We start from the raw sequence: 25,015 nt of genomic DNA on the forward strand, positions 1-25,015 counted from the left end.
CATTAGGCCATATTGTGGGGGAATGACCCCTATTTATAGAAAAACTTGTAGCTTTGTCACATTGACATGTGTCATGTTATGATTGGTTCTTGATGTCGACACGTGCTGCGCTCTGATTGGCTTCTAATCTTGACACGTGTCGAGTAGTGATTGGCCTCCTGGTCGGAGGGGAACTCTTCTGGGTCCTTGACAGTATAGCGTTGGCCGGTGCTCGGTAGTTTCGGGATTGGTCAAGTATGGTACAAACACATGTCATCAACATAAACTGCATCGATTGCAAATCTAGAATGTGGCTTCTTTATGAACACGCATGGGCATAATTAGTTATTCACATAACCCTGACTTGTCAAATATTCACTCAGACAGTTATACCATATCCGCCCGAATTGTTTCAATTCGTAGAGTGACCTCCTTAACCTAATTGAGAGAGTGTTCCGTGATCTAGAACTATTTGAACCAATCAATGGAAGTTCTTCTGGAACTTTCATATAGATTTTTGTATTTAGATCCCCATAGAGATACGCAGTTACCACGTCCACAAGCTGCATATTCAGTTTTTCAAAAACTATTAAACTGATTAGGTAGCGGAACGTTATAACGTCAATTACGAGGGAATACATCTCCTATTAATCAATCACAGGACACTGAGATAAGCATTGCGTTACGAGGCGTGTTTTGTATTGCACTATTTCATTCTTCCCATTATGTTTCCCCACGAAAACCCACTTGTAGCCCACGAGCTTTACACGTGGTGGGGTAGGAACAATAGGTCCAAACACTTTACGTTTCGTGAGTGAATCGAGTTCGACCTGGATTGCTTATTTCCAGTTTGACCAATCTGTTTTACGTTGGCATTCATCAACGAAATGTGGTTCAATGTCATCGTTAAGCATGATGTCAGTAACTAATATGTACGCAAATGCATTGTCGACGATCATCTCATTTTGATTCCAAACCTCATCAAATACTGCATAATGGACCGAAATCTCATGATTCTCGGAAGGTTGGTTTGTCTTGTCTAAGACATCATCATAATCTAGAATAACCTTATACGTTGGAATGGATGAGTGAGCGATGGTTAAATTCAAACTAGGGTCACTAGTTAGTGCCGATTTCCTCTTCCAGGGTTGTGAATCCTTTGAACCAAAGGGTATGCCACGCTTCAGGTCAGAGCAGATGATTGATTAGTCGTCAATGTACCGGGCTGTGTGAAAGGTACGGCCTCCTTACCTTCAGGGATAGTCTGGCCTTCCCAGGCAGGATGGTGACATACGCGGGGTACATATATCCTTGCAGGTGCGTTTGCAGCAGGTATATGCGATCTTGTCACCTTTGCTAGATCATTAAAATTATCTGGCATGCTCTGAGCAATGCTCTGAAGATCTATAATTTGTCGCACCTCAGTTTCAGACTAGGCAGTGTGAAGATCAAAATGAGACATAGTGGGAGCATGCCACGACAATTCGCAGTGTTATCCAAGAACGTTAACATGCTTATCTCCCCTTAACGACGGGAATACTATCTCATCAAAGTGACAATCTGCAAAATGTGCGGTAAAAAGATCTCCTGTCAAGGGTTCTAAATAGCGAACAATTGATGGCGAATCCTAATCGACATAGATTCCCATTTTTCTTTGAGGACCCATTTTGGTATGTAGTGGCGGCGCTATTGGCACATAAATTGCATACCCAAACACACGTAAATGCAAGACGTCATGCTTGTATCCAGTAGCCAACTGTAACAGTGAATGAGGTTGGGTAGCGGTGGGCCTCATGTGGACCAGCATAGCTGCGTGCAATATTTCATAGCCCCAGGTAGATACTTGAGTTTGGTTCTCATAACCAAAGTTTGAGCTATCAATTGAAGGCGCTTTATGAAAGCTTTTGCCAAATCGTTTTGGGTGTGAACATGGGGTATAAGATGTTCCACATTAATCTCTATTGACATGTAATAATTGTCAAAAGTAACTCTCCATTGTTATCCAGTCGAGTAGACTTAATCGAATAATTAGGGTGGTGAGCCCTTAGCTTAATGATTTGTGCTAGGAGTTTAGCAAATGCAGCGTTGCGTGTGGACTACAGGCAAACATGTGACGATAGTGTCGATTCATCAACCAACACCATAAAATATCTAAATGGTCCACATGTTAGTTGGATAGGTCTACACATATCCCCTTGAATCCTTTTAAGAAACTTAAGAGGGTTGTGAATGATCTTTGTAATCGAGAGTTGAGTATTCAACTTCCCTAAAAAAACACGTTTTGCAAGGCAGGAATCCAACATAGGGAGGTAACCGATGCCCATGTGATGATTTAAGGATACGACGCACCAAGTCACGTCCAGGATGTTCTAAACGGTCATGCCAAATCAACAAAGTGTGTTGGAACTCAGGTATAGGGTCGGTCACATGGTGGGCTTCTATGCCGCAAATGGTTGTGATATACAACCCACTCGGGAGACGTTCCAATTTCTTGTGATACGCTTCTGGTCAAATTCGTACGAAGTGATACAAAGAAATTTAGAACCATTATCTTCAGTGGTTTCAACATGATATTGATTATCTCGAATATCTCTAAAACTCAGCAACGTTCTTTCAGAACATGGAGAATAGAGTTCCTGAGAGAGTTGTTAAAGGTGCTTTCTTGGGTATTAAGTCAGTAAAATAATGTCATTGACACAAGATGGTGTGCATGGTAGCATTATCAGCTAGACAACTAAGTTCCCCACTAAACATACTTAGAAATAAATTGATAGAATTGGTCACATGCATAAATATAAAGGAAAACTAATGAAAAGGGTTTGAAAACTTTGAGTTTTAACGATAAGGACAAAATAAAGGGTAAAGTGAATAATACCATGATTGACTTTTTAGTGTAAAAATGTGATTTTTCGTTAAAGTGAACAGTACCGGGAGTTTTTTGTTAAAGTTCCCTAAATATAATTCAATTCATTCAATTAAGCAATTCAAGAAATAATATCCATCAAATAACAATCCATAATTCAAAACAAACCAAAACCAACACAATTTATTCTAAAGACTTAAAAAAATTGTTCAAAAATTAAACCATAAACCTAAAAAATAGGGTACAGGGGCCGGCCACTCCTAGTGGGTCTATAGGCGTTGACGCCTCTTGAAAATCCAATATCTCCATTGATGTAGTCTCATCTTTCAGATGTTCCACATGTGCAAAGTTAGACTCACGACAAGAATGATACTTGGCAATAACCTCGTGGTTAGCTTGGCATACGCGTGACCAATGATCATTTGATCTATAGAGATAACACATATCCATTTCAGTGGAAGCCGATTGAACGGGAGCTTTGCCCTTGTTCTTGAAGTTCGGGACCTTTATGGGCAAGGGGTGGACACTGCTGGGTCACATTTCCTCCCTTGGGGCCGGCGCTCTGTTGACATTGGGCCTGTGGTTGGGCTTGCCGCCCATTACCACGGCCATGATGACTTTTTCATCGTTTGTGGCTACTAGAATTGGTCACATGCACTTCAGGTGTGGCGTTTAAGCCAGTTGGTCGAGCTTGATGATTCTTCATCAAAAACTGGTTTTACTTTTCAACGAAAAGTAGTACAGAGATCAAACCCAAAATTTTGGTGAATTTATGTGCCCTATATTGTTGTTGGATGACATTATTGGTGGCATGGAATGTCGAATAGGTATTCTCTAGGAGATCTGATTCAATTAGTTCCACTTTACATAATTTTAGCCGTGATTAAATTCTACAAACTTCAGAGTTGTATTCATTCACAGACTTAAAGTCTTGGAAGCGAATATGCTGCTAGTCATGTCTTGCTTCAGGTAAATATATGTCTTTCTGGTGATCGAAACAATCGCCCAGAGCAAGCCAGATGGTAAGTGGGTCCTCCTCAGTGAGGTACTCGGTCTGTAGAGCATCATAGATGTGTCTTCGAATGAAGATCATTACAGTAGCTTTCTAAGTTTCGTCGACATGTTTGTTGTCGGTAGGTGCCTTAATGAAGGCTCTAATACCCTTTGCAGTAAGATGAAGGTTCACGTCTTGAACCCACTTCAGGTAGTTTCTTCTGGAGACTTCCAAAACGATGAAATCGAGCTTGTTCAAGTTCGACATGTCCCTAAATGGAGGGTAAAAAAAAACGTGATTAATCATATGATAATCTATAGACATATATCATAGAACATTCAGGTTCTATAGACATGTATTGGTTTAATTTATGCATGAAAACTATAGGTTTCATGTGGTAAGTTTTGAATGAAAACTTCGGGTTTCAAATACACTAAATATGAAACTACAAGTTCAATTTAGTTTTTATGAACGATTAGTTCATAGAGGAGAGGTTCTTGCAAGAAACATAGAATGCAATATGCTGATTTAAGTGTTGTGGATTTGAGTTTCTTTGGGAACTCAAGTGTGAGAGCTTTGTTACTATGAAAGTATGTCAACGGTTCAAAGTATAAAAATAAATTATTGAATCGTTAATGTCCAAAAGTGATATTCAAGTCAATAATTTTGGATTCATTATCAGATTAATGGACTGTAGGTCACTTTTAATTAATTCAATAGATCGGGACCAAATGGGGTCGATTGTGGAAGCAAAATAATGCCAAAATAATAGCATTGGGTCGAAAAATATAGCCCAAAAAGGGGGTTTGGGCTCAGGTATGGCTGCAATAGTAGCTTATAAGTGGCTACAGGCCACGACCCGAGATAGGTGAGCTCAGTAGTAGCAGCTGCTGGCTTTTGGGCCAAATAGAGGGGCACGGATCAGGCCCAGCGAAACGCTAGCCTTGGGTTCGCGTGGGAAGCCCAACCAAGGCTAAGTTCGGGTGGGGCAAGCTCAACCCAACGGACAGGGCTGCGAGAAGCGGGCTGGGGCGACATGGCATAGCCTAGTGGGCTAGGGACTCATGGGACATCGGGCCAAAAGGCTGCAAACTTTTGGTTTGGGCTAAAGGACTTCAAGCCCATTAGTTAGATCAGGCCCTAAGGCCTTGGGATGTCTGGGTCAGTGCAACAAGCCCAAAGGCTGCTGCTGTGTGGTCCACTCGACTGGGCTTCAGGCCAGTGGTGGTCCGATGATGCCGCGGTGGGGGTGCAATGGTGGTGACACACAATGCCCAACGCAAAAATTGTTTTTTTTTCTTTCCGACATGGTTAGGGTTTGAACAAACCCTAAAATTGCTTCTAATTTATTTATATGCTTTGACTCATAATTCCACATAGCAATTTAATTGCGTAATGCGTTAAACACACACACACACACACACATATCTATTGACAAATATACGAAACATATACAATATATATATATATATATATATATATATAGAGAGAGAGAGAGAGAGAGAGAGAGAGAGAGAGAGAGAGAGAAAGAGAGAGAGAGCAAAGAAAATATAAACATAGAGAGGTTCATGCATCACATGCATTATAGGGAATGTTTTCATGCTTCGTGGACATTTCAAACATCTTCCTTTATTTTAAGCATACCTGATTGGCAGAAAACAAAGAAGAGCCTTTGAATTTTGTAGAAGATAGCCTTCTCCTATGATCCGTCAATTCCTTATCTTCTGACAAGAGCGTGCTGATAACATGTTGTAGGCCTATTTAACTGAGCTATCTAAGGGATTAAAGAGAGAGCGGGCCGACAGTAGCAAGAGGGAGAAGAAAGAGATTTAATTGTGAGGTGTGTGTTGTATCATCCCATTGTGCCTTTTATAGTAGAGAATAGGCAAAAACCTTACCCTTTAGGATACAACTCTTAATAAGTAATCAAATCTTCATAGAAATATAAGTGATATCATATATCTACTAGGATTTACATAATTATATTCCTATTCTAAATATGACTGCAACAAATATAAACAAAATTAATGAAATTTACTATTCATACAAAAAAAAAGGATAATATGAACAAGAAAATCAAAGTTAAGTGAATGAATGCAAGAGGAGTGAGTATCCGGTATCGTCATGTTTAAAGCGTTGAACAAAAATTCAAGGGCGGCCCCCACATCCGATCACCTCTTCTGGGTGCCCACTCACCACGTGGTGCTCGAGGTTAGAGAACGAATATCAATAGACTCGCAAGAGCCGCGTTTTGACCCCCCCTCCTGTGGCAAAATGGTAATTTAACCCCCCCTTTTCCCTTCCACTCATCCAACCTTCCTTTGTGTGACAGCACCCTGCCTTCCCTGCCTACCCAAACAACGACCTCCCCTCTCTCTCTCTCTCCTCTCTCTTTCTCTCTCCTCCATTTTTTTCTCTCTTTTTCTTTCTTCGAGCCAATCTCCTCCCAGGTGTCCGCCTATCGGCAGCGCCGTGTGTCGCCGGTCCTTCTCACTTTCAAGCCCATTTACCCGGACCGGACCTAAAACCCGACCCGATAAATGTTTGTCCCATCGGCGCCCGATCTTCCATGTGCGCTGCTGCTGCCGCTTTAGTCACTTCTCATAATTGCAGTTCCAACTCCTAGGGTTTTCAATCTCTCTCTCTGTACAAATCTATCCAATTCTTTTACTTCAGTTATTGTTTGTATGGAGCTTGAGCAAGCTCAGCTCGCCTCCGCCTTCTACAGACCCAGTATACAAGAAGACGGAGGCGGAGGACGAGAACCGCCGCAACTGGAGAAGGTGTTTGACCGGTCGATGCCGGCGGGGGAGGAAACCTTGGCGGCCTTTCAATGCGAAACGATCGGTGGGGGGATGGTTGCCGGGGAGGCGGGGCAGATGGTGGTGGTCAAAGAGGAGGCGGGAAAGAGCATGGGGAAGCGGAGGCGGGGCCGGCCGCCGAGCGGGCATCCGAAAGCGACGGCGGTGAGGAAGCAGCAGGACGAAGAAGAAGACGTTTGCTTCATTTGCTTTGACGGCGGAAGCCTCGTGCTTTGTGATCGCAGGTGAGAATCCGGTTTTTCATGGTCGCAGCTTAGTCAATTCAGTCCAATTTTGATTAGTCCATGATAGAAAAGCAGAGATATTTTACTTAATTTAGCTGATTTGGGTTATTTCATCTCCTTATTGGCAATCCAGTGGACAGTTCGAGTCGATTTTGTGTTTCGTTTTGTGAAATTTAGTGGATGTGTTGTTGCACATTTGCATTGCTTAATTAAGTCTTGTTTGTGGATTGATACTTGTTAGGGGATGCCCTAAGGCTTACCATCCTTCGTGCATCAAGCGGGACGAGGCCTTCTTTAAATCGAAAGCCAAATGGAATTGCGGTATGTTGCACTATGTTAACCTGTTCATTTATTGTCTCTTTGGTAAGTTGAGTTATCATGGTTGTGTGGTTTGTTGACATTTCGGTGTTCCCGGATATTATGCATGTCAGGTTGGCATATATGTAGCAGTTGTCAGAAGGCTGCCCATTATTGGTGCTATACTTGTACATATTCTCTGTGCAAAGGATGTACTAAGGGCGCGGATTATCAATGTGTACGAGCAAATAAGGGATTTTGCGGAACATGTATGAGAACTATAATGCTAATTGAGAATATGCAAGAAAACAAGGAAGGGGTATGCTTGAACGCGTATATATTTATTTCCAGACATTTTTTTACCTATGGATTGAAGATTCTCAGCTTTGTTGAATTTTGGAGAGGGATTGGATTGATTTAAGAACAGAAGAGAACTCTTTCATATTGAGAATCGTATTAGGTTTTTATTTTATTTATTTCTTTAATTGTACTTTGTGCCTGCATTAGTGCATTATTTGCTGCTGTAATTAAAGTGGCATTCCATCACGTTCTACCCTTTTGGAGGTTTATTTATTTTGTTTCTTTCCGTCTGGCGGTGCAATTTTATTGTTTTCGTTTCTCATTGAAATTTTCTGCAGGCTCAAGTTGATTTTGATGACAAAAGCAGCTGGGAGTATCTCTTCAAGGTTTACTGGATTCTTCTGAAAGGGAAACTATCGTTAACTTTGGACGAGCTTATTAAAGCTAAAAATCCATCGAATGAAGCTGCTGTTATGGTTTGTAAGAGGGATTCTTCAGTTGAACTTTATGATGGTAATAAAACAAATTCAGGTGCTGTCAACTGTAGTGCAGATTTGGAACCTACACACTCCAAAAGAAGTAATAAAAAGCCTAGAACTTCTGACAAGGACTTGAGTGTTGAAAAATCACTTGGTGAAAAAGGGATGCCTCTCCCTGAAGACACAGTTTGGGCATCGAAGGAGCTCTTGGAGTTTGTTGCTCATATGAGAAATGGTGATATATCAGTGCTGTCTCAGTTTGAGGTCCAGGCGCTTTTGCTTGAGTACATAAAGAAAAACAATCTTCGTGATCCTCGCCAGAAATGCCAAATTATTTGTGATTTGAGGCTCATAAGGCTGTTTGGGAAAGAATGTGTGGGTCACTTTGAAATGTTAAAGCTTCTTGAATTTCACTTCCCCGTAAAGGAAAGTTCCAAGGCAGATAATATTAGTAGTGCTGGAATTGTTAATACTATTGCCAGCCAAATGGAGATTGATGGGAACTATGATCATCAAACCATGATGGGTAATGATAAGAAGCGTAAAACACGCAAAAGGGTAGATGAGAGAGGATCACCGACCAATCCAGATGCATTTGCAGCGATTGATGTTCACAACATTAATCTGATTTACTTGCGTCGTAACTCGATGGAGAATTTTTTTGAAGACGTTGATAAATTGCACGAGAAGGTGGTTGGTTCAATTGTGCGAATAAGAATTCCTAGTGGTGATCAAAAGCAAGATATTTATAGGCTTGTCCAAGTCGTAGGTATTAGTAACACAACCAATGCTCCAAGTTATTTATTATATTTTCACAATAAGTCATGCAATATTTGTATTGATGACATCATTGTCTGCAGGTACCAGCAAGGTTGCTGAACCTTATAAAGTTGGCACAAGAACAACTGATGTTAAACTTGAGATCTTGAACTTAAACAAGAAAGAGATTATATCAATTGATGAGATCTCTAATCATGAGTTCTCCCAGGTCAGTGAACTTATTTCCTGCTCTCCTCCCAGGGACAGGGTTCCTTAATATATCTTATCTACGCATGCTAGAATTTTCTTTTTTCAATAATTCTTTTGGAACTGAAGGTTAAAAATACGTGTGAATTAGTTTATATATCAATAATGAAAGTTCTTGGAGCCCAATTATTATTTGTGCCCACCTTTTTTCAGTTATGTGAACTATAGCATGAAAGGATGCTGGGGAAACGTTTACACGCACCATTAATGACTGACCTGAAACCTATATGCACACTATTTTCAATCCTTTCTTAACATGGAAAATAATGATATAACCAAAAAATACATTGATTAAGGCATGCTAGTGTTTACATATACAAGTTTTTTTTGGTCACAAGACAGTCTGTTGAGGTGTGTTGATCGTGTTCAGATACTTATTCCCTTTCATCCCCTCTTATTCAATTCGGACATTTTACTTATTTTCACAGGATGAATGCAAACGATTACGTCAAAGTATAAGGTGTGGACTCAGCAAACAGTTGACTGTGGTAGGTTTGCATGTTATGTTCTGTTGTATGTCATGTGCAAGATATTTGCAACTCTTTTTACAAAGGAAATTTGTGCTTGGTGTAGGGTGAGATTCAGGAGAAAGCAATGGCACTTCATGCAATTAGAGTAAATGATGTAAGTTTCGTTACTTTTAATGCTGAGGCAAGAAGAGAATACATATGTGTTTTTATGGAAGGATTTTAGATGATTTTTCTTTTCCCTTTTTAGTTAATAATTATACTGCCCCATTTAAGTATATTCATTGGCTTTTATTGTTTCTTCTAAATAAATCAAGTGCTACATCTGATATTGCTTTTTGGTTGCCAATGGTCTTGCTCTATGATCTAGTGTCTGGATGCAGAGGTATTACGGATTAGTCACCTTCGCGATCGAGCAAGTGAAAAAGGACGCAGAAAAGAATATCCTTTTTTGTTGATTGTTCAATGCTTTTAGTTTCTATGTAGACATTTCTTGCACTTTGTTGTGGTTGTTCCAGTTGCATTCTCTGTTTACTTGTTGATTACATGTAGCACATTACTTAGTATGAGAGGCCGTTTCATGGGTACCTGTGTACTCTAATCCTCGTACTGTCTTGTGGCTGAGGTATTTTGGTCTAAGAATATCAAGTTTTCCTTGACCATAGTGTACGCTTAGGCAATGCGTGGAGAAACTACAGCTTCTGAACTCGCCAGAGGAACGTCAGCGCAGACTGAGTGAAATTCCTGAAGTACGCCCTGATCCTACTATGGATCCAAGTTGCGAATCCGTAGACAGTGCTGGAGCATTCGATAAGAAACAAGGTCCCTTACATTGATTTAATAGACATGGAATAACATCTTATCCGTTTCTAGTTTTCAAGGCTTCTTTTGGAAATGTTAATTTGGTGTTACTTGCGCTGATGTGTATGCAGATGCTAAAGTAAGACCAAGAAGATCTGGTAGAAGGGGAAGGGAACCTTTCTCGCAACCAAGGGAAGGTGATACTTCAAGCAATTCAAGAAGCAAGGGACGGAAAAATTCGGGCAGAGAAACATTTGGAATTAATGGACGCAATACAAGAAGGAGCCAGGTCAATCTCACTGGTTTGGTGTCTTTTGATGGGAATAATCAATCAGCAGTTGAATCTAATACACTTTCTGAGGTTGCATCAGAAAATTCATCATTGCCCTTATCTATAGTGACGAATGCGAACATATGTGTTGATGATTTTGAGGCAGACATAATATGGCACTACCAGGACCCCACTGGAAAAGTTCAAGGACCATTTGCACTGATGCAGTTGCGTAAATGGAGTACAGCTGGGCACTTCCCTCTTGATCATAGAATATGGAAGATAAATGAGAATCCAGGTGACTCCGTTCTTTTGGCCAATGCATTGAATGGACAGTACAAAGAACCATTATTGCCGCATGACAGCCCGTTACTTTCTCAGGGATTTACAGTTGCCTCGGATGATAGAAACAATGGTCAGGATGATGGAAGGAACAAGAGTATGAACCCAGCTGGAGTGGATGATAAACAGGTTGAAGAGAGCTGGAACATGAAGCAGGATGGCCAAAGTTTGCATAATAGTGAACTTGCAAGGACCACTGCACTTGCAGATGTTGTCAATTCTAGTGATGAACAAAATAGAATCGTTTTGCAAGGCCAGGTTCCATTGAAGGATAATAATTCTTCACCTAACCAACCCCAAGAGAGTAGTTCACAACCTTCTCCACCTGTGATGCCATCTGAAACCCTGTTGCATCAAGAAGGGGAAAGTAGAGGAGCAGAAATTAACTCTGATCAGACGAATGGAAATTTGGATCCCCAACAAACTGCTCAAGGTCAAATTGCGAATGGACAGTGTAATGAGAGCCGATCTGATAGTGATGGCCATTCAGGCCAATCTTCAGGGCAAAACTGGAGACCTCCACCTGTAAGCAGTCCTTCAAACGGCTGTCATTCCAACTCGACTTTTGTTCCTTTCGCTAAATCATTTGAGAGTGCAGAACAAGATCAGAAGGAACATAATTTTTCAGATATGTCCAGTCCCACTCCAAAACCAAGCAATGGAGACTTAAGAAGTCAGGCTACTGAAAATAGACAGTTTGTGCCTTCAAATGCTCCTGTTCAGGACGCTGGCCATAGCTGGAGCACTTCTTCTAGTTTAGTGGGCGGTGGGGCACCACTTCCGGAAGTAGGTGGTGACTGGGGTCGATATTCCCCTACTCCAGCTAAACCATCTTCTATAGAGGAATGGGAATCCAGTCTTGTCTCTGCATCTTCTTTTAAACCAAGCGAGATGGATCAGTTTACAGAACCAACTGAATTTTGTACTTTACCTGATGAATCAGTTTCAGATCTTCTGGCTGAAGTTGAAGCAATGGAGACTCTCACCAGCTTGGCTAACTCAACTTCAATCATGAACTGTCGAGGGGAGTTTACAGAGGGTTCAAAAAACGGTAGTATCAGTTCTGTAGATGGATTTAGCCCAGCACCCGACCCTGGAAAAGGTGATGCTTTGAGCTCCACTGGTGATTTACGGGGTTCCATGGCGGCAGATGAACCACTTGGGGTACGTCAGGGAAATGCTCTTGATTTGAGCTCCACTGGCGATTTACAAGTTTCCATGGAAACGGAGAAACCAGTTGGGATATGTCAGGGAAATGCTCTTGATCTACAAAACAGATCTGGTGTACATTCGTCCACAAGCCCTGGAATGGAGGGAGACAGAAAGTACAGTGATGTTTCAGTTAACCAATTTGAGGCAGGGACAGAGATACGAACCACTGCACTGTCGGACATAGGCAGTACAGACAACCATTGGAATGGTAGGTCAGAAAGCACAGGAAGGAGTTGGGAAGCGGTTCAGCCGGTTCCGAGAAATGCAAACATGGGATGGGGAGGACCAGACCAAGGAAGTGTAAACCTGGGTTGGGGAGGTGGTCAGGGCATAACACATGGAAACACGAGCATACATCCAGGTCATCAGTTGCCCGCCAGGGGCATGTGGGAAAGCCAACCAAGATACGGTGAGGAAAGATTCTTCAGTCCAAGAGATCGTGGTTTCCAGAATAGGGATTTAGGTATCGGTAGGGGTAGGTTTGGATGGAACAGGCAGGCATTGTATGGGAATGGAAACGGAAACGGAAACGGAAACGGAAACGGAGGTTCGTTCAGGCCTCCCCCCAAAGGGCAGCGGGTTTGTAAATATTACGAAAGCGGGCACTGCAAGAAGGGAGCGTCGTGTGGTTATTTGCACCCCTGATTTTGGGTCTCAAACAACAAAATTAGACGCATTTAATTCTGTATTCATTGCTCATTATGAGGAGACTGCTTAAGTGAATAATTATTTTTTTGGGATTAGATTTAGCATATTAATTTAGAGTACCATAATATTGTGGTATTCATTCCATGTTTCATGTACTATCTGATGAACAAGCAATGACGTCCACAATGGACCTTTTACCCAACTCAACAATTAATTCCTTGTGTTTTCTTCTTGTGCATTTTGCTAAGTTGCTTCATCTTAAATGCCAACTCCATCCAATCATGCCTTAAAATAGGGTTATGTTTACCGTATCAAATTTAGGTGGTTTAGTAATTCGTCGTTAAAAATCACTCATGCGTGCTTTAGCGACGTTATTTCTAATTGTGGGTCATGTACACTTGTAATGATCTATAATCATAAATCGCTTACACCCGCATGAGTGACTATGCACACTATGACATGCAATATAACTTAGTGAGGAAAGAGATTTGTTGACACTTTAGATATGACTCACGGTAACATCTCAAACCTACCAGACTGTCACAGTCACATATAACAATCTATTATAAATGAAGATGGAAACATTAATTGTTTTGTTTTGTTTTTTGTTTTTTTTTTGTTTGAGAACATCGATATTTTATATTAAGAGGAGGGGGAGTTCGGCTAAGCCACATAGTAGGCAACCTAATTTGGTATCGAATTTTCTATTCACGAGATTCAAACCTAAGACCTTTCATTTTCAAGCGAAGAGGAATACCACTAGAATGTAGTACTGAGTGGCTGGAAACATTTTTTTTTTAAAGGGAAAGAAATAAAATACTTTGACTTTTTATTTATTTTATAAAAATGAAATTATTTGACTTAAGAAATTTCATGAAATAAATAAAACTATATAAAATAAACAACATGAATTGACATGTATATCAAATGTATCGAAAACAACTCTTCACGTTGCCGCGTGGACAAGCAATGTAGAAGTAGTCAGGACAAATTTCAGGATTTCAAAAAAATTTCAGTTCATTCGAGGCTTCAGGTGGCATCACTCATGGCCCCGCCGTCGTATCTGACGCCGACGCAGCGGTACGCCGCCGGAGCTCTGTTCGCGTTCGCTCTTCATCAGGCTCAGATCCACCAGACGCGCCCTCTGCGATTGTCATCACAAGAAGAAGAGTCGACGGAGGAGCGGACCAGCAGCGTCAGCAGCGCCGACTCCGTCTCCGACGACCCGGATCTCTGGGTCCACGAAAACTCGGGTCTCCTCCCACCCGTTTTCAGGTCCACTTTCTTCTTCAATTTTGAGTTTTTTATTTTATTTATGTATTTGAGGTGATCGTAGAAAATTTTGGTTGCCCTGTTTGGGTGCTGAGATTGTTGGGAATTTAGGACAGTAATTCATATTTAGGGATTTGAATTCTAGGGTTTTGATTACCTGAGGCATTGTGAATAGGTTTCTGGAGATTGATTCTGCAGCATGGTCTGGACTTCAGGAGAGTGCTGCTACTTCTCCTGCTAGCCATCATGTTGGAGCTGTAAGTTCGTTTGTTGCAATATCTCGATAAACAATTTATTCGGGGTTTTTCAGGTTTCGGGTTTCGTTTTTGTTATTGATTTTGATTTTTGTCATAGTTCTTGAGGTTGCTTGCTGAAGAAGGTGGTCGTGATGGTAAGGATGCTTCAGAAAATTCAGATCAAGAGCTTGCGTTGTCAAAAGGTATTGACGCTATGGCGTCTAGCATGGAAAAGGATCACGAGTCTTCCCAGTCGAAGATGGAAAAGCATCGTGAATATGAAAATGAATGTCGCGAGAAGTTCTCCACAACTGAGGTGAAAGAGAACATTGAGGCGGCGGATGGGAAGTTGGGAACTTCACAGGAGAAAGGGTCCACAGCTGTGGTGAAGCAAAAAAGGGAAGATGTGGATGAGCATTTGGAGAAGCTGATGGAGAAATGCTCCACAGCTAATGTGAAACAAAAAATTGAAGAAGTGGACTCGCAATTGGAAAATCTGCACGGGACTGGTGGTAATCTGGTTAGGGTTAAAGACGCAGTTGTGTCTACCAGTGACATTCGTGACAAAACTATTGGAGAGTTGACAATGCTCAGTTATGAGAGGAAAGTTACAGTTCTCTATGAACTTCTTACAGCTTGTCTGGCTGATAAACGTGAAGAGAAGAAGAAATGTACCCGTCGGAGAAAGGGTTACGATGCTCGGCATCGTGTAGCTCTGCGTTTGCTAGCAACTTGGCTTGACGTCAAATGGATGAAAATGGTATGTGTACTTGTCCCTCTGAGTACCCTATTCCAGATATGCTTAGGTAGATAATGTTCTTACTTATGTTAGGTGTCTAGAAGGATGATCAATATGAAAAGAAACCTCGGCATTTTTATCATTAATGATGACGATCAGATTAGTATCTTATTTTGACACAAATTGACCGTAACTGCATTCCCTGATTGTTTATGGTGATCTTTTATGATTCCCCCCCCCAAAAAAAAAATTGCTTTGTAGGAAGCCATTGAGACAATGGTTGCTTGCTCTGCAATGGCATTAGTAAAACAAGAAGAAGAAAAAGAAGGAACCCAATCACCAAAAGACAAATGGGCTAAATGGAAGCGTGGTGGTATCATTGGTGCTGCTGCAATAACTGGAGGAGCGTTGTTGACAATAACTGGTGGTAATAGATCCTAAAGATTTTTTCCTTGTTGCTGGTGAATTTAATTTCCTATCAGATTTATAGGTTTTGGTTCTGCATTGCAATTCATGTAGTTTTACTATTCTGCAGGACTAGCAGCCCCCGCAATTGCTGCAGGACTTGGTGCTCTAGCTCCAACATTGGGCACTATCATCCCAGTCATTGGAGCAAGTGGGTTTGCCGCAGCTGCAACTGCTGCAGGATCTGTTGCTGGTTCTGTTGTTGTTGCTGCATCATTTGGAGGTGATTAAGTGGTTAAGTTTTTGTTTTTGGGGGCTTCTTTTAGAATCTTTGGATTTAATATTTTGTTTATGTGGGAAATATCTTCATGATTTATATAGATTTTCTTACTTAGTTAAAATGTTTTCTACAAACAGTTTCATATTTCATATTGCTGTTTTGCAAACTAAATTATGGATTATTGCTCATTCTGTCCAATCAAGCTGCTGGAGCTGGACTCACAGGGAGCAAAATGGCTAGAAGAACTGGAGGTGTCGATCAATTTGAGTTCAAAGCTATTGGAGAAAATCATAACCAGGGCGTGAGTTTGGCTATCCTCTCTCTCTCTCTTTCTCACACACACATAGAGATATATTTCTCTATCTATCTATCTATCTATCTATCTATCTATCTATCTATCTATTATTGCTTCAAACTGTAATTTTACTCACTTTATGTTTCAGAGGCTAGCAGTCGAGATCTTGGTTTCAGGATTTGTGTTTGATGAGGAAGACTTTATGAAGCCTTGGGAGGGACATGATGACAATTTGGAAAGGTACAGTCATTTTACCACTCTCCAACATGTTTGAAAAACTTGAAATTACATGAGTGTTAATCCATAAATGGAATGAATAGACGATTTATCTATTTTGACCTTAATGAATCTATAGGTATGCAGTGCTCTGGGAGTCTAAGAATTTAATTGCAGTGAGCACTGCAATTCAGGATTGGCTTACCTCAAGTAATTATTTTGGACCCATGGCTACTATTTTTTTTAGTACTACTATGATGATAAAAGTTGCCCGGGGTAATGATTTTGCCACTGGTTGATGTAGCACTTGCAATGGGTTTGATGAAGCAAGGTGCAATGATGACTGTGTTAGGCACTCTTGTAACTGCATTTGCTTGGCCAGCAACATTACTTGCAGCTACTGCTTTTATAGACAGCAAATGGGCAATTGCCGTGGACAGGTCCTTTTTCTCTCTTACTGGGAAGAGTGGGGAAACCTCTCGTTTCAGTTACTTCCTATTTACATATGGTTTCCAAAAGCTGTTGTTATGATTGCAGGAATTATTCATTAGATGGTACGAAGCACTTTGTGATGAACCGTCCTAAGAAGATATTCAAGTTTTAGTAATTACATAAGTAGTATTTGTCATGAATTAATAGCTAGACAGCTAGTTCTACTTTTTTTTTTCAATTCCAGGTCAGACAAAGCAGGAAAGCTTCTTGCTGAGGTGTTACTAAAGGGAGTTCATGGGAACAGGTATATATCGTAACTTCAAAGCACTAACATTCCTGAAAAACCAATCATAACAAAACAAAAATCCATTTTGTGAATTTCAGGCCTGTAACACTTGTGGGTTTCTCACTTGGAGCACGAGTAATTTTCAAGTGTCTCCAGTGTTTGGCAGAAACTGAACATCATGGTAAGCGATAATAAATTGATAGTTTCTTATCAATCGTCTCTACCTGAATTAATAGTCGTTATTTATTCTCAATATTGGCAGCTGAACTTGTAGAACGAGTTGTTCTGCTTGGAGCACCCATCTCGATTGCAGATGAGAAATGGGAAGCTGCTAGAAAGGTTATTAAAATTCTTATTTATTTAATTTTTTTTCCACTACTGAACTTTGCAGAATTTACATTTTTTTTTCTCGTCCTGCTATTTGCAGATGGTGGCTGGAAGATTTGTGAATGCGTACTCCACAAATGATTGGATGCTTGGGGTTGCTTTCCGTGCTAGGTATATGCATAATGGTTGTTTTGGGGGAGCCTTTGGTCACATACACACATACACACATACACAAACACAAATGAGAGTTCATCTCGACCTTGAACTAGCTTACGAGCTGATGTTAATTTGCTGATTTCCCACGACTGTAACTAATGATCACGTAATGAACAGTCTACTTTCTCGAGGATTAGCTGGAATTCAACCAATCAATGTTCAAGGGATTGAGAATGTGAGCTCTCTCTCTCTCTCTCTCTACTATTCGATATCGGATTGAAGATATTTCTTTCAATTCCTTGCTTTATCCAATGCTTTACAACCATGTCGGCTTTTATGAATAATCGCCTTAACAATATCAGTATTTTTTCCGTTTTTGCAGGTGGATGTAACGGACATAATTGATTCGCACTCTTCCTATCTTTGGTCTACAAAGCAGATCCTGGAGCTGGTTGAACTGGAAGGCTATTATCCCGTTCACAGGAGCATGATTTGCATAAAATAAACTTTACCTTGTGCTACGTCACCTTCTTTTCTTAGTTTCATTCCCAGTTTATTAGTACGAGTTTCGTATTTGCAAGGACCAAGAAGAGAGAGAACGCAACTGGATCGAGCTTCTTGCTTCGTATATCTTCCATATATTTGTAAGAGAACAAAAAAAGGTTCCATTTTTTGTGAATAAAATGTGTACATATTGTGCCTCTTACACTCGCAGAAAAAGGTCCGACTGAACCCGCCTATATACCATACCGAATTCCACCGCCCCCAATCCCCTTCCTCGACGGTTGCTACCACCGACGCCCCTGCCCCCTCCCTTTACATTGCTGGCCACCGGAGTGAAACATATGGAGTAAATTGTCCCAAGGGTTAATACACATGAAAAACTTTTGCTATTTTGAAAACTTGAACGGAATTGATCACATCGACTAACAAAGTGAAAGAAAGATGATTATATGAGCTTAATGCAAAACCCATGAATTTGAACTTTCCATTCAGCTCATTTTGATAAACAAAAAGAAACTTAATGCTAAATTTACCTAAACTATGAAAAGAAAGATTAGAGATTTATGACTCGTTTGGATGTGCTTTTAAAATGACTGAAAACACTTTTAGAGAAAATGTTTTTTTGTTCCAAAAGCATTTTAAGTGTTTTTTTCAGAATTTACTTGTATTTTTACTAAAAATTGGTTCCAAAAATATTTTTATCAAAAGCGCTTTCAATCATTTTAAAAGCATATCCAAACTAGTTTTTATAGTAAGAAAGGTAAGATTTTAACGAATTTAACTAAACTCGGTTGCGTTGCATATTATTTTAAAGGAATGCTAAAGCTCAACTTTAATCATAAAAAAAAAAAAAATAGTCCGGTAAATTCGTAAGCGAGAGGAGAGAGCACTCCGTGCGAGTTAAAAACCATGTGTGGGGCCACCCGAGCAAAATGGGGGTATACAAACGAGACAGCGACCGCGACACGATGAGAAGAAGACAGTCACAGATGGCACAGTGACGACGACGACGACGACGACGACGACGAGGGCCGCCATGGATACGAACAACAATGGCAAAGACGAGCTCCCGGACCAATCAAAAGCCTCCAAAAAAGGCAGATCATGCAAAGGAACACTCTATTATTCCTCCGCCCTCAAATCCAAGGTTTACAATCCTCTCTGCGTCGGCATTCCTCGCGCCATCCCCGAAGGTCTCCTCTTTCCCTTTTTCTCTCCTCTTCGCTATTTTCTGTTTGGTTCCCGAGAAATTTTTTATAAGAAAACGTTAGTTCTTCACCAACGCACCAATTTTATTACCACAAATCTTACCAATTGCGGAACTTTTGGTACTCTTTCTTTTGAATTTTGAAAACTAGGGTTTCAACTTCTGGATTCTGGTTTTGTATTGGCTTGAGTTTATTGCAAAAGTTTCTCTTTTTTTCGTTTTAGCATTTCGCCTTAAATTTGAGATTAATGATGATAATTTTGCTTAGGAAATTAACCAAAGTCATCACCTTTGAGCTGCAATCTGCTTATATTTTCCTATAAAGGGTTTATCTTTCTTCGCCATTTTTGCAATTTAGATTTTTGAACCGCCTTTTTTTGTAGTTGAGATTGTTGGTTTGGTGTTTTTTCTTCTTTTTGTCAGTTGAAATTCGTTCTATCGTTGTTTTATTGGACTAGCTACTAATATGCAGATTTTGGTGACCAGTGCCTCAGTCAATAGTTGCAGAAACTGAAATGAAAGCTTCTAAAGATGATCGACATCTTACTGAATTTCGTTATGCTTGTGCTGGTTACTCTCTGTATTTGGATCGAATTACGAAAGACCATTCCAAGGAACAACCAGAATTGCCCGTTTGCTACGGTCTCGAGGTTAAATATGTCTCCTCTCTCCTAAGCCCTCACATAAAAACACAGAGAGTAAAACATTCTATTATGTGCTAATATGAGATGTGGGCAATTGACCTTAACTGATTTCTTCAATACATGGAGCTTTGCAAGTCGTTTTTCGTGTTTCTTTTATATTAATTGGATTAGCTTTTACTTTTATCCTTTTAGGGCTCATTTGATGCCTAGGACAGGACCGGAATGGATAACTCTTATAATTCACTTGACAATAGAGGTGAATGATTTTTCATTTTGAGGGGAGTAGTCATGGAGGAGGTTATCCTTGTAATCCTACAATTTTGGGGTGATTGCAAGGGATAAGTTTCCTTGATGGGTTATCCATCTTCTATCTTCAAAAAGTTGGACGCAATTTTTTCATTTATTCTGTAACATACCTTAAATATAGTGAATTATCAAACCTAATCCAAACAAGCCCTTGAATAGTGAGCTCTTATCAGATCATGCTATACAAGATCTAAATATATTGCATGATAACAAGCTATGAACCATTCATTAGAGGATGTGACTTGTGAGCTTCTGGTGCAATTTGGAGTTGGATCAATGCGTTTGGTGCTTAGAAAACTGGAAGTAATTAAGTCTATGCAGAAGCTGACTTTCTCGACACATGAAATTTCTACATAAAGTGCTTCTCCCTACATTAATCTTTGTTTAGCCAAGCATTCTGACTGACATGAGTTACTGCAGCTTTTGGTTGGCAAAAGAATGAATCAAAAGACACCTGCTGCCGCTCCTGTTTCTGCCCATGTCCCTCACAAACGGGGTAAGGAATTGAATTTTTGTTTACCCGCCTTTTTTCCCTTGCATCTCTCTTTCTAGGTTTTGCCTACAGTAGTTCGCCTCCAATGTAGTCAAGACTTTTCCTGCAAAACTGGCACGCAGATAATGAGGTCGCGTAAGTTACTTTGGTTGAACAGATTTTCACATTGGTTAGAAATGATGTATAAACTAGTGTTTGGTTTCTAGAATGATTTCGAAAAGTACTTGTGCACTTAAGTTAAGGTCAAATGTTACATTAAACATTTGTTGTCGCTTTATTTATCGTCTGTGATTACCTTTTAGATGATCATGAAGTCCCTCAGACTCAGAGGCAGCAACCGCCTCAGTCAGCCGGAAGTCTCTTCTTCAACAGGCAAGCATAAGATTCTTCGACTATTCAAGTGACAATTATGGAATCCTAGTTTTCTGAAACGTTATGCCTTATTCGTAATGGGTTTGTTAATGAATGTATAGGTTTACAAGAAACGCAGATCTTGTTGCTTCAGGGGTGACTAAGAACATACGTAGAGTTGGGAAGTACATAAAAGGAAGTATCTACGAGTTTCTATACTCGTACAGAGGGCGACCAAAGTAAGATTGCTTGTTGAAAAAACCAGACGAATAAACAAATAACTCGAGAAGCAGGATTCGGCTTGATTCCATATCTGCTATATTCGTCTTCGAGTCAGCTTGATTCCATATTTGCTACATGACAATCGTTTACAGTACTTTTGCGTTACGATTCTTGTATATAACCCTTGTAGATAACTTTCCCATCGTAGAACTGGTCGCGTGACTAACATATGAGCGTATTAGTGTAAGAGAAAAGTTATATTCATGGGTTGTATACAAGATTTTTCTAGTTCATGTAATGCGAGCAGATTAATAAGAGAAACCTATGGGCCTCGAGACAATTAGGGCCTATTTTGGGAAGCCCAAAATCACTTATGAAGAGAAGCGCTTCTAGTATTCTTCTGTATAAGTGATTTTATGCAAAACGATCAAAATTAAACATTGAAACAACTGATAACGCAAGTGCTCTGAAACTTGATTAGAATCTATGACCTCTCAGATGAAGCCAAAAGCATCTGTCACGAAATTAGCCGTAACCCGTCGAAATTGAATTCCTCGAAGGAGTAAGACAAAATTTGGAAACTCTTTCCATGTTGGATTTCTTCCAAAAAAAGAAAAGAAAAGGTTTGCGCTGTTTGGCACACAGGCTAATTTAACCAAAGGAGGCAGCAAACCGCGAAATCAACAGGATCTCCCGGTACCCTCCATCTTTTATGTTTCGCGAATCTCGAGACGGACAGGGGACAACAATCCTATCCAGTCCTCCAGGATCTCTCAGTGGGAAAATTACTATGTATTGCTCCTAGCTCTCCGGCTCGTAACTTTCCGGATAGGGATAGGTACTGGATCGGATTGGTCATCATTTTCTCGTAACTTTCCGTGTAATCCTATCGTTTTCTCGGCAGCCAAACGGTCAACATTTCTTCTCCGTGCGTGCAGATTCACGGCAGCCAACCGATTGAAGGTTTTGATTCGGAATCGATTGAGGGATTGAGATTGAGATTAGCATTGAGGAATCAGGTGCGGAAATCGAATTCCAATGGCCGCTGCTGCGGCTTGCAGACGGGTCGCCCAATTGGGCACCGGGTCGGGGATCGGATTATCCGGTTTCGGAGGGCCCGGTGGTGCTTCGAGAACGGTGTCTCCGTCGGTGGAGTACAGGCATTTGGATTGCAGGCTGACTTCTCAGCTAGTCAAATCAAATGGAAAGCGGTTGTTTCTCGTCGATACATTAGCTCTGGTGAGTAATCGAATCGCTTTCTCATGAGAAATGATAATTTGAATTTTTGAAAATTGCATGATTGTGAAAAGACATAATACAGTGCAATGACGTTCTAGGATTCATACGGCGGACCCTACTTAGTGGGAAAATGCTTTGTTGTTTTTGTTGTTGCATGATTGTGAAAAGTCAAATGATGAAAAATTTACAGTGAGATTAGAGAAGTTGCAGTTGTTGGTAATTATGTGCTGCATTGTGTTTAGGTTAGGAGATTAGAGGGACAAGGCGTCCCCTCAAAGCACGCGGAGGCGATAACTGCTGCCATTACTGAAGTTTTGAATGACAGCTTGGAAAATGTGTCTCATTCATTTGTTACCAAAGGAGAGATGCAGAAAGTAAGGAGTTTTCATGTTTACTCTAATTTCCCCGTTTACTGATTACGTCTGTGTATGTTGTTCATCAAATCATGATGCTTGTATCTAAACGTATGTTTTGCGTAATTGTTTATAGACGGAAATGATCCAAGAATCCAACTTGTCCAAATTCAAATCCGAAATTCAAAGTGCGCAGGTACTTACTAGCTCTTTCCGTTAGTCATTACCAATACTATGAGATCGTGGTTTGTATTTAGTTGTAGCTTTTTCTTCCTGGTTATGTTGATATTTGGATGATTCTGTTCTAGTTGCCGTTTCAAATCTTATTACTGTTATGCATGCAAACATTGACTGATTGGAATTTCTGGATTAAGCTTGGTCTTTATTTGTGTTTGTCTTGTGTATAAATGATTTCCAAATTATTGACGATATGCCAATGGGACTGCATTTTGGGTTTTCAATGATGATGTTGTCTCCAAGCTCCTGTTAACATCCGTAGACATGAATGCAAGGCTACTCGTAATTTTCAGTTGCACTATTAGTGATCTTCATGAATTATGCCCTGAGCCCCCACCCTTTTTGTATGCGTATGACGGCATTATGATAAATGATTGGACCCCATCCTGGCGTGGATCATATATATTGTGGACATCAACTACCTTCTTTCGGATGTTTAGTAGTGTTCATGTACCTAAAATATGATGTCTCCATTTTCTGAGTGGCTGTAGCATGGTGGGGTGTGCTTCTGACTGTGGATCTTACTGGCAGCCAAACATTTAGGATTTCAGCCATACGTTTAGTTACTGTGGTCGACATTTCATCTCATAACCTCCTACATGATCAAAGGGGTTATTCTCAATTCATAGGTTCCAGCATATATGGGCACTGGAATGGAATCAAACAACCCATTTGGAACCAATGTTTTATGACATTGACATTTTTTCAGTTTAGTAGAATGGATTTGAATTATCTGTATTTCTACATTTTTTTCAAGCTGAATTTATTTTAGTTCAGCAGCATAACTGGTCCGGAATATGAATTCCTTAGTTGTTACAGTGATTACATTTTTCAAGGTTGACAGCCATGTCTTTATCTCTCTCCCTTTCTTTATCACAAGAAGGATAGTTATGGTGTTTTTCGAAGTGACGTTGACGTCATTAAGGTCTTTGTTTAAAAGTTCCTGGAAGACTTTTCTAACGAGGCTGGACCTCGATGTTCCCTAAACAATCATTGCAAAGAAAAATAAATGTTTATTAGTTCCTGGGATAGTGCCATTGGTTCTCTGAAAAAAAAAAAATGTTATGCAGGGACACCATTTTTCTTTGTTGCAACACGAGACTGAAAAACTTCGGAATGATATAGAGAAGATGCGCAGTGAATTGAGGTCTGAGTAGTGGAGTTACTTTACCGTCATTTTCTGTCTGTTTCTATGTGAATTTGTGGTTGCTTTCTATAATCATCATTACAGTGCAAATGTTTTCATTGTGATGCAGGTATGAAATCGACAAAGTTACCGCAGGACAGCGGTTGGACTTGAACCTGGAAAGAGGGTAAGTGAATACGTTAAATAATGCATAGTATTCTCTGAGTTCGTCAAAACCTCTGTTTGAGTCATGATATTGGCTCTCTTTGTTCATTCATATGGTTGATAAATGCAGGAGGATACGAGAAGAGCTATCTAATCAGAATGCTGAAACAAATAACCTCACTAACAAACTTGATCGGGTAAGAATTGGGTGACTAGTTTTTCAATTAGAACTAGGAGCGCACCGCACGGTCCTTTCACTAACGCTTACTTACATATTACTATCAGGAAATTCATGCTTTAAGGGCTCAGGTGGAAGCAGCAAAATACGATGTCATAAAATACTGCATAGGTACTCTTGTTTCGATATCTGCTGTCGGTCTTGCTGTACTCCGTATCCTGATGTAAACTTGTTCTATGGATAACGACGACAAATCCCAATAGGGGAAAACTGGGAAATGTTCCATTCTTTTCAAGCTGTTGTAATTTTAAGAAATGTGATGAAGATGTGAAAGATAAGGCGTAGTCATTACATTGTAAGTGGGATCCAAGGAAGAATTCAATTACGTAAAACTCAACTTATTGTCCCTTTTTTTTTCCTTTCAGTATTTGTTGGTTAAGGATCTGATGTATTGAGTAGTTTCGTTTGTCAATTTTCCATTGAACTTGTACCCTACTGCCGATTTTCCCGCTAAACATTTAGTTTGGCAATTTTCTTCTTGAACTATTATAAATTGCCAATTTCCCCATAGTGTCGTGTTTTGTCACCTTCCATTCGGTTTTACATTTTAGAAGAGCCACG

The 25,015-nt window shown here is 40.2% G+C and overlaps 4 protein-coding genes across 4 annotated transcripts; all 4 read left to right on the plus strand.

Annotated features, from left to right (window-relative positions):
• The first annotated feature begins 6,044 nt into the window (after positions 1 to 6,044).
• Positions 6,045 to 12,935, plus strand: LOC103420003 (zinc finger CCCH domain-containing protein 44-like). The gene is made up of 10 exons (XM_008358079.4): positions 6,045 to 6,882; positions 7,124 to 7,203; positions 7,314 to 7,498; positions 7,818 to 8,727; positions 8,819 to 8,946; positions 9,413 to 9,472; positions 9,558 to 9,608; positions 9,822 to 9,892; positions 10,122 to 10,273; positions 10,384 to 12,935. The coding sequence occupies exons 1-10, from the start codon at positions 6,524 to 6,526 to the stop codon at positions 12,720 to 12,722; spliced, it is 4,335 nt and encodes a 1,444-aa protein (XP_008356301.3). The 5' UTR covers positions 6,045 to 6,523; the 3' UTR covers positions 12,723 to 12,935.
• Positions 12,936 to 13,491: 556 nt separating this feature from the next.
• Positions 13,492 to 18,071, plus strand: LOC103436114 (uncharacterized). The gene is made up of 15 exons (XM_008374532.4): positions 13,492 to 14,000; positions 14,173 to 14,254; positions 14,352 to 14,993; positions 15,234 to 15,399; positions 15,508 to 15,660; positions 15,861 to 15,958; positions 16,101 to 16,192; positions 16,308 to 16,378; positions 16,473 to 16,608; positions 16,845 to 16,904; positions 16,985 to 17,067; positions 17,149 to 17,225; positions 17,314 to 17,384; positions 17,547 to 17,604; positions 17,752 to 18,071. The coding sequence occupies exons 1-15, from the start codon at positions 13,642 to 13,644 to the stop codon at positions 17,872 to 17,874; spliced, it is 2,271 nt and encodes a 756-aa protein (XP_008372754.2). The 5' UTR covers positions 13,492 to 13,641; the 3' UTR covers positions 17,875 to 18,071.
• Positions 18,072 to 18,711: 640 nt separating this feature from the next.
• On the plus strand, positions 18,712 to 21,455 carry LOC103436115 (uncharacterized). The gene is made up of 5 exons (XM_008374533.4): positions 18,712 to 19,066; positions 19,567 to 19,730; positions 20,451 to 20,526; positions 20,826 to 20,895; positions 20,997 to 21,455. Exons 1-5 carry the CDS (start codon positions 18,910 to 18,912, stop codon positions 21,115 to 21,117), a joined length of 588 nt encoding a protein of 195 aa, XP_008372755.3. The 5' UTR covers positions 18,712 to 18,909; the 3' UTR covers positions 21,118 to 21,455.
• A 61-nt stretch (positions 21,456 to 21,516) lies between these two features.
• On the plus strand, positions 21,517 to 24,791 carry LOC103436112 (protein FMP32, mitochondrial-like). Its single transcript, XM_070814822.1, has 7 exons — positions 21,517 to 22,335; positions 22,578 to 22,709; positions 22,825 to 22,884; positions 23,996 to 24,072; positions 24,182 to 24,238; positions 24,347 to 24,413; positions 24,502 to 24,791. Exons 1-7 carry the CDS (start codon positions 22,135 to 22,137, stop codon positions 24,619 to 24,621), a joined length of 714 nt encoding a protein of 237 aa, XP_070670923.1. The 5' UTR covers positions 21,517 to 22,134; the 3' UTR covers positions 24,622 to 24,791.
• The last annotated feature ends 224 nt before the right edge of the window (positions 24,792 to 25,015 follow it).

This window comes from Malus domestica, chromosome 15, assembly GCF_042453785.1.
Source record: "Malus domestica chromosome 15, GDT2T_hap1".
Classification (NCBI taxonomy): Eukaryota; Viridiplantae; Streptophyta; class Magnoliopsida; order Rosales; family Rosaceae; genus Malus; species Malus domestica.

What these genes read in the sequence shown, in the direction of transcription:
- LOC103436114 (XM_008374532.4), top strand. Translation starts at nt 13,642, where the DNA reads ATGTATATCAAATGTATCGAAAACAACTCTTCACGTTGCCGCGTGGAC. An exon ending in TGTTGCTGCATCATTTGGAG is followed by an intron (nt 15,661 to 15,860) that starts GTGATTAAGTGG and finishes TGTCCAATCAAG; the next exon opens with CTGCTGGAGCTGGACTCACA. An exon ending in AATGGGAAGCTGCTAGAAAG is followed by an intron (nt 17,226 to 17,313) that starts GTTATTAAAATT and finishes TGCTATTTGCAG; the next exon opens with ATGGTGGCTGGAAGATTTGT.
- LOC103436115 (XM_008374533.4), top strand. Translation starts at nt 18,910, where the DNA reads ATGGATACGAACAACAATGGCAAAGACGAGCTCCCGGACCAATCAAAA. An exon ending in CCGTTTGCTACGGTCTCGAG is followed by an intron (nt 19,731 to 20,450) that starts GTTAAATATGTC and finishes GAGTTACTGCAG; the next exon opens with CTTTTGGTTGGCAAAAGAAT. An exon ending in CCATGTCCCTCACAAACGGG is followed by an intron (nt 20,527 to 20,825) that starts GTAAGGAATTGA and finishes ATTACCTTTTAG; the next exon opens with ATGATCATGAAGTCCCTCAG.
- LOC103420003 (XM_008358079.4), top strand. Translation starts at nt 6,524, where the DNA reads ATGGAGCTTGAGCAAGCTCAGCTCGCCTCCGCCTTCTACAGACCCAGT. An exon ending in CTCGTGCTTTGTGATCGCAG is followed by an intron (nt 6,883 to 7,123) that starts GTGAGAATCCGG and finishes GATACTTGTTAG; the next exon opens with GGGATGCCCTAAGGCTTACC. An exon ending in CTAATCATGAGTTCTCCCAG is followed by an intron (nt 8,947 to 9,412) that starts GTCAGTGAACTT and finishes TTATTTTCACAG; the next exon opens with GATGAATGCAAACGATTACG.
- LOC103436112 (XM_070814822.1), top strand. Translation starts at nt 22,135, where the DNA reads ATGGCCGCTGCTGCGGCTTGCAGACGGGTCGCCCAATTGGGCACCGGG. An exon ending in CCGAAATTCAAAGTGCGCAG is followed by an intron (nt 22,885 to 23,995) that starts GTACTTACTAGC and finishes AATGTTATGCAG; the next exon opens with GGACACCATTTTTCTTTGTT. An exon ending in AAGATGCGCAGTGAATTGAG is followed by an intron (nt 24,073 to 24,181) that starts GTCTGAGTAGTG and finishes ATTGTGATGCAG; the next exon opens with GTATGAAATCGACAAAGTTA.